Source organism: Anser anser, assembly GCF_964211835.1.
Source record: "Anser anser genome assembly, chromosome: 19".
NCBI lineage: Eukaryota > Metazoa > Chordata > Aves > Anseriformes > Anatidae > Anser > Anser anser.
Window position 1 is genome coordinate 9170962 of NC_139740.1, and position 12575 is coordinate 9183536.

The 12575-nt window shown below is 36.7% G+C and overlaps 1 protein-coding gene across 10 annotated transcripts in view; it reads right to left on the reverse strand.

Moving 5' to 3' along the window:
* Window positions 1–307: 307 nt before the first annotated feature.
* The window catches only part of SPAG9 (sperm associated antigen 9), a 63151-nt gene continuing 50883 nt past the window's right edge, over window positions 308–12575 (reverse strand). For 5 of the 10 annotated variants that reach the window (XM_083805689.1, XM_083805685.1, XM_083805688.1 and 2 more), the window contains 7 exons: window positions 12066–12214; window positions 10739–10910; window positions 9614–9727; window positions 7858–7896; window positions 6813–6989; window positions 5874–6011; window positions 308–3964 (listed from right to left, as the gene is read on the reverse strand). In XM_083805689.1, coding sequence (XP_083661815.1) covers window positions 3849–3964; window positions 5874–6011; window positions 6813–6989; window positions 7858–7896; window positions 9614–9727; window positions 10739–10910; window positions 12066–12214 — 905 coding nt within the window. In that variant the 3' untranslated portion in view covers window positions 308–3848. The remainder of the gene's footprint in view (window positions 3965–5873; window positions 6012–6812; window positions 6990–7857; window positions 7897–9613; window positions 9728–10738; window positions 10911–12065; window positions 12215–12575) is intronic. The other 5 variants (XM_083805691.1, XM_083805687.1, XM_083805690.1 and 2 more) reach the window with 1 other exon arrangement.

Below are 12575 nucleotides of genomic sequence, written 5' to 3' on the forward strand. Positions count from 1 at the left end.
CCTGAACTGCAAGTTCAGTGGTTATCCATCCTCTAGTCTTAATCTATGAATCAGTAGGTTTGAAGGCTATATAGGAGATGAAGACAGCATTTAGGATCCAGTCAGTGTATGCAGTTTTAGTTCAGAGTTTTTTGCTTAGGCCCAGTGTGAGATACCAGGATTAGAGCAGTTGTGGGATGACTCAAATAGATTACCTGTATTTATGATGGCAATATTTACCTGCTAGTATAAAATTATTATGCCTTCTGGTAGCATCAAAAGCTTTTGAACTTAACACAAGACCACAAAGAAAACACCAAATCAGATGCATGTTTCATATACATATTTATATATATTTCATGTACAAAGTTACATTCTGAACCCCATGGATTCAATAATAGAAATAAATACTGAAATAACTACACTGCTATATGAGCTTTTCTGCTCACAGAAGCCTCAAGTTTTAACAGACAGCAAGTTTAACGCTGTAGTATCCATCTTGGATTACAGAGGCAAGTAAAATTCAGCGTAAAGTGTCCAACAGACAAAACTTTCAAAAATTACAGACCATAAAATGTTTAAAATATGTTTAAAAGATTGAGAAATGTGCATCAACGAAATTAATAAAGGAAACTTAATTTTGTTAGAGGGCGGGAGAGACATTTAGTGTATAGAAAAATGCTTTGAGGTGCAACATAGGTTGTTACAATATGGCATAACCCTGTTAGAAAAAAACATTTAATTTCCCTAAAGAACTGTATTTGAGTTTACCGTGTCTTGTTTTACAGAACAGGGCCTTCACAAGACCCTGTTGAGACAGGGTCACTTACAAGAGTGCTAAGTCAGGTTTAATCCTTTGGTAACTTTTATAATACTCACATGGAAATAAATATTCAGTTACACAGCATTTTAAAAGACACACGTTCTTTAGAACAGTTAGTATAATAAAACAGATTTAACATTTGTTTGTTACTAAGGCAGCCTATGATAAAGTGTCTACGCTCTGCCAGCTCTATCTGATCCAACGCAGGAAGACCTTTACAAGAAATGGACAATGCAGCAGCTTATACAATGCATTTCACCTTTACCATGCAAACACCCTTACCCAGGCAAGTAATGTGCTGCATATTTTGTGCTCGAAATGTTTCCAAACTATTAACAAGCTGTAGCTATCAAAAGATTAGCTCCTATTTATATGATGCTTTAATCATATATGAGTGTATGCATAAACATTCTGGAGACTGATTTTTAGGGGTGTATTGTCATCTCAATGCCTCGGGCTTTCCTTGTTTTACTCACCATTCAAAGTGACCTTAAGTCAGGAGCATATAAATCCCAGTGCACTGTGATGAGAATAAGGATCCATTTAATCTACTGTACCTTAGGACAGGGGATAGTTTTTAGATGAGAAATACAGAGAAGTGCACATGCCTTTTATCTACACCCACAGTGGTACATAGTTAATCTATTATTTTCTTTAAAAACCTGTCTACTTTTGGACAGAAATAGCCGTTGCTGAAAAATCTGCTCAAGTTGGTCCACTGAGGTGACTAAAATGGCACGGTGGACCAGATACATTTGGCAAAAGACCAGGTACACACTTGCCAGATTTTACTGCTCTACTTGACAGCAGTAAAGCCAAAGAAAACTGATCATTACTAATTACAAATAAAATGCTATACAAGAACCAAGGAATGGAATTGTGCGTTTGGTTGGTTTTTTTGAGAACACAAGAACGTGACAATCAACCAGTGAGTAAAAGCTTTGGAGACTGTGCTTTCTGAAGAAAAATGAATTTACGATGGCAGGAGAAGCAATGAAACTGCACCACTCACAGTGAAGATTCTGCACAACTGTAAAAGTTTAGACAGCATTTTTCTTAGACATCCAATTTCATAAGTTAATTCAGATGTGCTTCAAGTTCAGCATACATTTTTCTACAGGAGATTTAAATAGGTCTCTATAAGAGCATTAAGTCAGTTTACCTTCTGTATTCGTATAATTTTTAAGAGCTCCCAGACTTTATAATTACGCCAAAGTAGTTTGAGTGACATTAAAGATGAATTTGGAAAGCAAATTATGAACAACATGCTCTCATCACTTTTGGCATTCTGAAGAGAAAAATACTACCAAGATATTAGACTTCTTTAATAAGGATTTTTTTTTTTTACTACATAGTTCATGTCCTAAATACATATTTACGAGAGGAACAGCTGTGTACAAAATATGTTGCTTAAAAAGTATTTATACATATAAATCTAACCAACAGACCTGAATGGAGTTTTTCTGGTTTATCAGCTATGATATGCATTTGAAAAAGCTGCCTAAATATATATTTACACAATAGACCTCAGCTAAATGTGTTCATTTAAAAAATTAAGAAAATATATAAACACATGTTTGCCTGATAGACCAGAACTGCTCCTATTGCATAAAAATGTTTAGGCAGTTTTAAAAAAGTGTTTCTACATTTACTCCTCTGAAACTGTTCAGTTCTCTCACATATCAATTTACTAATTCTTCTGCTAATCTGAACAGAACAGTCCCAGCTTTTGGGGGGTAAATGCTGGATGTTTATTAAAACCCCTCAAATTTGTATTTTCTAGCAAATAAATGAAAGAGCAAATCTAGGTTTTAAAATAGTCTGAAGAACAGAAGTCATGAAGTGTTTAACTTAAGTTTGATACTAATGTAGGAAATTCAATGTAAAAGGAAGACAGTCTTCAACTCACACTTATGGTTAAAAAAATAGACAGTGAGTAGACAGAATGTCAGCCTGATATTAGAGTCTCCTGACTTTCAACAATTTCTCAATCCTGCTAACATGGTTAAACTTCTTTTGGGTGGGACTAAATGGGGGTATGCAGCTACAAAAAATACACTTTGTACCCTATTATCTGGCACTAAAGTTCCTTTACAATCTCAGTTGGGCAGAATGCATTTTTCCTGTACACTCTGTCTTTTCTCATGCTCTACTTGAGGTCTTTAACCTTCACACATGTAGTGCCTCATGAGTTTGACCAGCTAGGCAGAGAAGATCATTCTAGTGCTTAGGACATAAGGAGTTAAGACAAGAAAAAAAAATGTATCCCCTGGTTCAAGAATTCTGCAATTGTTTTCCAATTTAAATCATCCTAAGGATACCCTTTGGAAACAGTCGTTCACATGTATCCATGTCAGGGAAATGGGAAAACACTATGCTCAAAATTGCTGATCGAGGGCAGCAGTTCTCAAACTTTAAGGTTCAACAGTGAAAACATGTTGTTTTATTTAAATATTGTCATAATTTCTATACAATCCCTTCCCCCCCCCCAATTTTTGATGAAAATAACAAATTAATCTGTTTACACTACATAAGCAAGACTTTCCAAGTTTGAAAACAAAAGCTGAAACAGTTTGCTTTAGCCCTCGCTGAATATTTGGATGAACCTTGATAATCCACCTGATTAATTTTTTTTTTTAATACTCTGGGAATAACTTTGCTGTTTTACTCAATGCATTATACAGTGAAATAAAGCTCAGTTGAAATAAAGCCAAACTCAAGTGAGACTACCAAAGAAGTGAACTATATTAGATTGTTGTGGTACAGTAAAACTAATGTCTCGATTGCTTACTATGGTGTGCACACCGGTTTTGAGGAAGTTCTGATTTCATTATACTGTTCCATGTAACAACGTTGCAGTAAAACAGCACAAGGTAATTCCTGTATAGGTAAAGGTATGACAGATTTGCAATATAAAGTTAAACAGCAAAGAAATGCTTCAACATCATGTAGTGAAACATGTTTCACAAAATAAAAAAAACATGCAGAAGCTTTTTTTTTTTTTTTCCTTTTTAGTTTTTAAGGTCTCCAGCTGCATCCTACAGGCTCACTCACTGCCATACATTACTTGCCACACTATCAAGTGACTCCTCTCAGCTTTGGCTACAGAAGGTTCTAGTTGTAGAGCTTCTCCAAGGAGTTCAGATTCTCCACCTTCATCACCTGAAAAACAGCAGCTTTGATTCAGGCAGACAAGAACATTTTAAACACCAAATGAAGCAAAATAAATGACATCTAGATTTACAGCTCACTAAACACAGTAGTTGCCACATGCTCCTGAAAAGGAATATTCAGGATCTCAGATATGTAAGTTACAAACTGGAAGTTTGTTGCCTAATTATTTTGAGCCTAGTATTCTGACAGTTGCATTCTTCAAACCTAGCCCCATCAGAAATTAACTAGAGTTTTGTGAGTATCTCAACTCTACATATTTCATTACTTCTAGCTCTTCGATGTAAAAAAGAAATGGCCCAACTTGCAAACCTGTAGCATCTTCCAGGAGGAAACGAAGATGGTTATGCTACAAAGTGCACTAGCATAAACACACAAACCACAAAATGCTCTAGAAATATGAGCAGTAATTGAGCACAAATAAGACAATACAACATCCATGTTTTTGATAAACAGTGGTCCTTTTCGTCTTTTCCTCTTGTTCTAGTTAACCTAGCTTGTCACAACACTGCACACACTGGCACAAGGCATCCTTAAACCTACTCTCCTTTATTACCCTTCAAAAGAGGAGAGCATTTTTACAACTGCATCTAAACTTTGTGATGTGAGCCAACTTGGATCAAAGGTGACAGACTAACCACTAACAAAACCTCATGTAGACAGCAATAAACATCAGTACAGAGGCAGTCTTGTGGTACAGAAGATCAGTTTAATCAGATGAAATGGGAACTTACTGACAGCTTCAGGAAGGTTTCAAGTCACAATTTGGCTGGGATTCTGGTTAGACTACTTTGCAGCTCTAATGAATCTAAACACAGAATAGACTGAACTTGCTCTTGAGCCAGCTTGCTGCACTGGTGTGGCGAGGGCTGAGTTAATGCAGCTTATACTACACTATGCTTATGTTCAAGTCTTTGCATCATGCCACAAGGACAACAAAACGCATGTTTGGTATGTGGCTATACCAGCTTGCTTAGAACAAGTGCAGAGTTTTCAATACCTCGCTGCAACGTGGCACACAATTACTAAGTCCTACCTCCTACATAAACTACACCGGGGTTACTAGCAGGAACTTGTTTTGCATTGGGGATAACAGCATTTGGGCTGGCCCTTTTTTTTTTTTTGGGGGGGGGGGGGGGTTGGTTCGATTTTTATTGTTGTTTTGGGTGTTTTCTTTTTGCCCCCCCCCGATGATCACTAGAAACAGATTAAGGCAAAAAGGAGTTCAAAATCAGGAGTTGGACTTCCTTTGGGGCACTTTTTTTTTCAAACTCTCCCACTGCAGATTCTAAACATTGAATTATAACACTCATTTTGTTACATTTCCCCAAAAGTTTCAATTAAAAATAAAAAGGCTTGCACAAGAGATCATTTATTGGCTAGATCATGCAAAAGTGCTGTCCAAAAAAAATAAAAACCAGTGATCAAAATAAGAAGGGCGTCTAAAGATAACAGTGAACTACTCTCTCCCTCTTCCCTCAAACATGAGCAAATCTTGGTTTAAGTGTTGTTCATGTAATACTTAAATATGCAAACTGACCACAAAAGGTCATTTAACTACAGACATATTTTTCAGCAGCTTGAGAAGGAAGACCTTAACTTCTCAAAATAAGGCTGAATACATAAAAGGTAAGGTGGTACATGACTCCAAAGCAGAGTTTCAAATAAACCTTCTCAAACAGTAGTCTCTCAGAGGTCATGGTTTACTGGGAGGAGAAGAGGAAATTGAAGGTGTGTATATGAGAATAAAGAGGCTTCTATATACTTAGCAAACACGCACATACTGACTAACCACAGAAATGCAGTCCACAATCACAATGGAAGTTTTTATATGGTTAATGACCTTATTTAAGACTTTCATTATGGAATTATAACTGATTGTAAATTCAGTATTTCTTACCCATTCTGAAGTCAATATATCCCTCTCCACCACTTATCACCAACATTGATTTTAAGGAACTCTGGTTGAAGGACTCTTGGGCTGGTTTATCACCCGTTAGCTCTGTTCCACCACTACTCTGTGGGCAAACCACCTGACCTGTATCAAAACATACAGAACACGTTTTTGTGCCCCATCTCACAGAATAAGACCACCTGTAATTTAGTTGTTGGCTGACATACCTAATGCCTAATAATACAGTTAACTTTGGATTTTATTATCTCTACAACGAGCAGCAAAAAAAAAAAAAAGCTAGCTATGCTCTGCTTTCACCTCTCTCTAAAGAGATGAAGTCAGGTCAGCTCAGTGCAAGTCAGAATTAAATGCCTCTTGACAGAATTCACAGCACAGGCATGCAGATCTAGACAATGACACTGAAACAGACTTAAGGACTTCTTCAGACAACTGAAATGATTCAGCACATGTCAGCCCATTAAGTAAACTTGTCATTTACTTCCAGCACACCATGTATATGAAGTTGCTGAGAGGGTAATTCCACCAGCACCACAGCTCCTAGAAAACTTAAGCTTTTTCAAACAAGGTTCTTTCTTCTGGGGTCTTCTCCCTTAGTAGTTCCTCATTCCTGCAGGACGTCAGATTCTTAAATCAGACCTTGTGTCAGCTAGCCGTTTACCACCTTCTCAACAGGCAAGTACTCAGTTTCCACAGTACCTTGCCCCAGACAAAAGCAAAAAAGTCGTCTTTTTTTTTGGCCAACCCCTTTTTTGCCCCACTAAACAGTACTGCAGTTATGAATCAGAAAAGTCTTACAAAAAGTAATAAGTACGTTTCCAAAGACAATTTCATACACTTGCTATCTTTGCCTAAAACTCTAGGCTTAAGAAACAAAGGAGGGGAAAAAAAAAAGAAACTTAATTTGAAGAATGATAAAAAGCTCACCAGGTACTGCAACAAAGAATTTAACAGCATCACGGTGCCCATGGAAGCAAAGCTGTGCATGTGCCATTGAACAATATGGTATGAAGGTTCCTGGAGTCACTTTGTCACTATTCTCATCTCCATATACACGTATTACACTCCCTGGACGGTTTCCGGAACCTGCTGCTGCTTTATTAGCTGTAAAAGAAGAAAAGAACTGTTTTCTGCTTGAAAGAACAAATTACAGAAATGGTTATTTGTTAAGAAACCTTATGGTACCATCTAAAAGCTAAAGCCAACTTAGATAAAAATGAAACAGGAGGGCAGCAATGCCAATTCAAGACAGAGCTGGAAAGAAAAAAGATTGCATGCTTCGTTATTTTAAGTACATCAGAAAATGGAGCAGGATTCTTATTAGTCTAGCATAAACACCAAATTTTAATATCCTACTTTTGGAAAACAAATAATTTGTGAAAGTTTTATATCTTTCACAGGGAATAAGTACCTCTAATGTATTTCAGTAAGAGCAAATTCAATGTATGTAACATAACTAAAGACACCTTCATTCCAACTAATCATAGGGTATCCCCTTGCAAGTGAAAAAAATCTCTAAAAATAGCCACCCGTGGGCATAAAGAAGCTACCGTATTATAATTCTATCTGATTTTTACTGAGAAGTTTTAAAATGCATTAAAACAGAGAAGTACTCATGCTAGACATACAAGCCATCTCCATTCCAAAGACTATCAAAGAAGTGAAAGAAACAGTGATTTGTAACAAGACAGTAAACGATGTGGATTAATGACAAAGTTATAAGATATGGTATCACATTGGCTGGAAGAAAAACAAAGTCTGTATGAAAGTTCAGCTGCAACACAGGATGATATACTAAACTGCTGAGCAGATTGGTGGCCATTTAGCAAACATAAAACTGCTGCAATGCAGTAACTGCAAGTGGAAAAACATTTAGGAACATACAAAGGGTAAATCTATAGGGAGTGGAAAACAGCCTCAAAGTGGCTATTAGAAGCCTGAAAATAGATTTTTGTTCAGGATCTGCACTTACCCCTCAGCCCCAGTAAACGTCCCTGGTGGAGGATTACAGCTAAAGTGAGAAAGGAGGAAAGGGGAAATGGATAGGTACGACAGTAGAGGAGAAGGATTAATGAGAACCCACCATTCTTGTATTTTGGTTTTGATAAGAGAGCTTAAAATTTTAGCTCCTAAAACAGTAAATATTTAAATACAGAAGATTCAATATTAAGTCAAAGAACAGCATCTTGTTATTAAAGTTTCAGTACAAAATGGACAACAAAAGCACTGTCACCTTCATGTGCTTTATTGCTATAGAGTTTATCATTGATTAGCAATGTTTCCCCTTTCTCTCTTTCCTTGGCAGGAAACTACCAAAGTAATATATAACTACTCTTGTTTTCAAGTGCCCTTTTGAAACACTATCTGCAGATCTGGAAGGTGCCCTGCTAATGAGACCTAGGGAACTGAGATACGCAATTGATTATGCACGGATGTGACCGCTGTTGAAACCCTGAATATTTATAACAAGGGTTCTCAAACCCACAATCAAGCTATCCACAAATGGTTGTTCCAACTCACGAGCAACTAACAACACTGAAATTAAACCAAGTAACTTTAATAGGGATTTTTTTTCCATGTTCACTACTGTTTTAAAACACACTCCTCTGGAAACATTAAAGTAAGCTTGATGCAAATTAAGAGCTATAATTTTTGAAAGCATGAATTAAACTATCTCAAATTCCTTGATAGGAAACCTGTCCTTTCCTAGTAGACTCATGCAATGCAAAAAAAGACATTTATTGAATGGATGGACAATGTAATGGAACAGTATGAAAAACGCATGTATGTGCTGTTCAACAAAGCAGATACAACATGAAGACCTTTTACTATTAAGTTACCCTAAAATCTACCCATCAGATTGCACTAGTTTTGATACAAAACACAGTACAATCAAGACTACCAGTGCTACTTTTTATTTTCTGAAACTTCTGTCCATATGTTTTATTAATCTTAGACACAAGTATCATTGTTTTGTTGTTATTTGCTTCAAGCAACCAATTTACAGAGAAATTCTTCCAAAGCTTAACCTGTAAGATTCATTTTGCCCTTGAACTCGACCATCTTCTCTTAAGGTTCAACTGCCCACATCAGAATACTTGCCTCCATTCCCAAGTAGTTTCAGCCTACAACAAGAGTTCAGGGTCTGTTTTTAAGCAGATAGATGGATCTACAGTATTGGAATTTTACCTAGAAGTTGGTGTTCTATTTAACGAACGTGTTTAGAACTCCCAGAGCTTTGAACATGTCCTTAGAAGCAGCTGGTACTAGTGCTGTTCCAGTCCTTTATACAAACTTTGTGAAGAATTCTCAAAAACTATAGCTGAATTGTACTACAACAATACCAACTTGCTCAAATCAAATGGAAAACCTACTCTGGTGATCATATGGCAATCATAACATTAATTACAACACCACAGCTATCTCTTACAAGCAATCAACTCCTACAAACACTGCTAGTACTAAGGCTTCAAGGTGCCTCTTGCATTCAAGCCAGTCCACTTAAATTGAAGCGCAAGCAATTTTGGAGACAGGATTTTTTGCTCAGAATTGTAACCATGGGCACAGATTAGGTGCTAAACATTGTGCAGGTCCAATCTGCTACAAACCTGAAAGATTCAGACCTGGCAGTAAAATTTTCTATCCATTATCAAGCATCTGAATGACCTTAATATTATTTTTGCAACTACAGCATATTGCACAGTGCTATTCATTTATATTTTACTTACTTTCTGTTAATGGAATGGAGATGATGACACCATTTCCTGTTCCTACCCATAAACGATTACAAGACACCATAAGAGCTGTGATTCTCACAAATGAGAATCCCAGTTTACCAGTACCTAAAAACAAAAGATGCTTTTCATCAAAAATTATGAGCAAGAATAATTTTACTTCCATAACAGAATCTTAACTTCAACTCCCAACTCATGTTGACAAGTAATTCCCTCCCACTTCAAACAAATAAGGCAGAGGAGCACATCCAAGTTGTAAAGGTAAAATAAAAAAAGTTACAGCATTTCTGTGAATTAAGTCATGAATCTATATAGAAAGAAATTAATGTGAACTGTGAGAAAGCACAAAAGATACAACAGTTATACAATGCTGCACAATAAGTTATTTTGGGGCTTCCAGTGCCATGGAAGCTTTTCAAACAAAAGATGGTGAGTTCACCAGTGTGAAATAGTTTCTCACACCCATAAAAATAAATGGTACTGTTTCTTCAAGAAGTGAAGAAGTTTCAAAGACTATCATTAATGCTATGAGGGGAGCAGAAGAAAGCTGTCAAGCTAAACGGAATGTATGCTACACTAGCCCCCCTTACACTGATGGCATAATAGTTAATTGTGAAGGATTTCCACTGGTCCAATTACCTATATTTGTTACGTAGGTAGTCAAATTGCTCTTATATAAACATAATGAAAAATCAGAAGCCTTATTAGCTTTCACAGCAGTAGGAATATGCTATCCTGCATTTGTATTGGAAAAGAAACAGCATTTTTTGCAGAGAAGTAATGGGTTCTTCCCACTCAGACTAAAAGAGGCATCATTCTAGTAATAAAGGGAAAGATTTTACTTTATCTATTGATTCCTGCCCAAGTACCATTTTTCTCAATAGTTCTGAGTTTTCAGAGACACCTTAGACATCTGGTAGAATCAGACTATACCAGAGACCTATCAGACAGACTTACACTTCTACTTCCAGAATTAAGTTTTCACATCAAACAGGGTTTGACTAGACTTCCACCCACCCATCCAGTTTGTTTGCAATGGGAATTGACTGGCTCATAACAGAATAAGAAAGCTCCAGATACAAAGAGGTGTAAGAATACTACAGTTTCTTATCAACTTACCTAGCATTTTGCTTACATAAGGTTCAATGTCCACATCCTGCAGATGCTGATATGTGTGCGCATGATAGAGACGCAGAGTAGAGTCCAAGCGAATAGACACCCATACCCCATCACCCACCCATGCCAGCTGTCTCACTTGGCTTTCTCTTCTTGGGTGTGCATCAAATGACTTCTACAAAAGATTGGATTTTAAATTAGAAAATGAAATAAAGAAGAGTACAAAGGACTTCTCTACTACTCATACACTGTCAATACCAGCAATTTTCTTAAGTCATCTACCATTCCCTGATTTGTGAGATTACTAGCAAAAACATTGCTTAGCGACGATTACCATGTGATGCTGATAAAGTAATAATAAAAAGGCTGATTCCCTGCCCTGAAGCATGATCTCAAAGCCATAATTTCCTACTACATTCTTATGTAAATAACATTCCCAGCCTACTCTGATTTCCATCTGTTTTATACAGAAGCCTTTTTGGTGTGAGGTCCTGCAGACGACGCACAAAATACGTATGCCCCAAAGGTGCTTTTCTTCCTAGTTTTGTCAAGCCTTGCTCTTGCATACAAGCTCACCCCTGCAGAATACACGCTATCCACCAGCAAAACAACTCAGTTCTTTATTGCATGAATTCTTTCCTTTCAGTTTTCCTACATATGTAACTTGCCAAAAAGAACTTATGAATTGGGTGCTTAATATTTTCAGAAGAGCTAAGCAGTCACCCTGAAAGTCTGGTCCATATCTCAGACCAAGTACCAGAAGCTGAAGTACCAAAAGCTCAACTACTAATATTGCTAAGAGCTTTCAGAAAACATAGCCAATTCCTGTACTTGCATACATAAAACACTGCAGAAAACAGCTTACACACCTTACATAAACAAAACATTCCTTAACTGGAGAGAGAGTACATTCAAGATTAACACTTACAAACCTCTAAAGTGTTCAGACTCTAGAGAAGGTTACAGGGGGACGGAAAACATAATGAATACGTAAGTATGCATGAATGTAAAGAATGAGCTGGGAGCTAGCCTTACAAGACCTGCAAGGATCTACAAGACATTTTCTCATTTCTCGCCAGGTTGAAGTGGAGAACTAAACCCCAAAATAATCACTTCCTACAAATAAAAACTATCTCATCATATCTTAAACTCTTCCAGAACAATGACAACAACTTAAGAAAATTTAAAACTACTTCCTAAAACAAAGTTGTCTGCCTATTTCTGTGCTGATGAACAAAGAATTGTTCTCCAGAGTTACTCAGGAGTTTGTGCTGTAGCACGAGATAGCTTTAAAACAAAACGTTTATTTGAAACACCATTTTAAACTTGCCTCTATTTTCATGGCCTTCGGTTGAACAACATAGATTTTGTTTCTGTAGCCACACCAGACTTTGTCATGTACCACTGTCATGCATCTTATAGAATGATGCGGCCGGCCCAGGTCTAAGAGGTGATAGTTTGTCAAATCCCACTGACCATCTTTAAAGACAGAGGCAAAATAAAAAAAATGAAAAAAAAACCAAAACATAGGTTCCTATAAGTTTAAAAGTAAGTTAAAAGCAAAATATCTTAAGAGTTTCATTTCTCAAAAGCACTGTAATAATCTGGGTAAGTCAATACAAATTTATGTCTAAGCTCCGCATTAAAGAAAGCAGCTATTAGTTGTATGAACTACCAACATACCAACTGCTACTTTGTTTTTATATAATAAGGTTGAACCATGACTCATGTTTAATACATGTCAAAACATTTTTAAAAACAGCAAGTTACCTAGTGCTAAATGCTTTACTTGGATAGGCATCAGTATATATACATAACAAGCAACTACCCACACAACGCT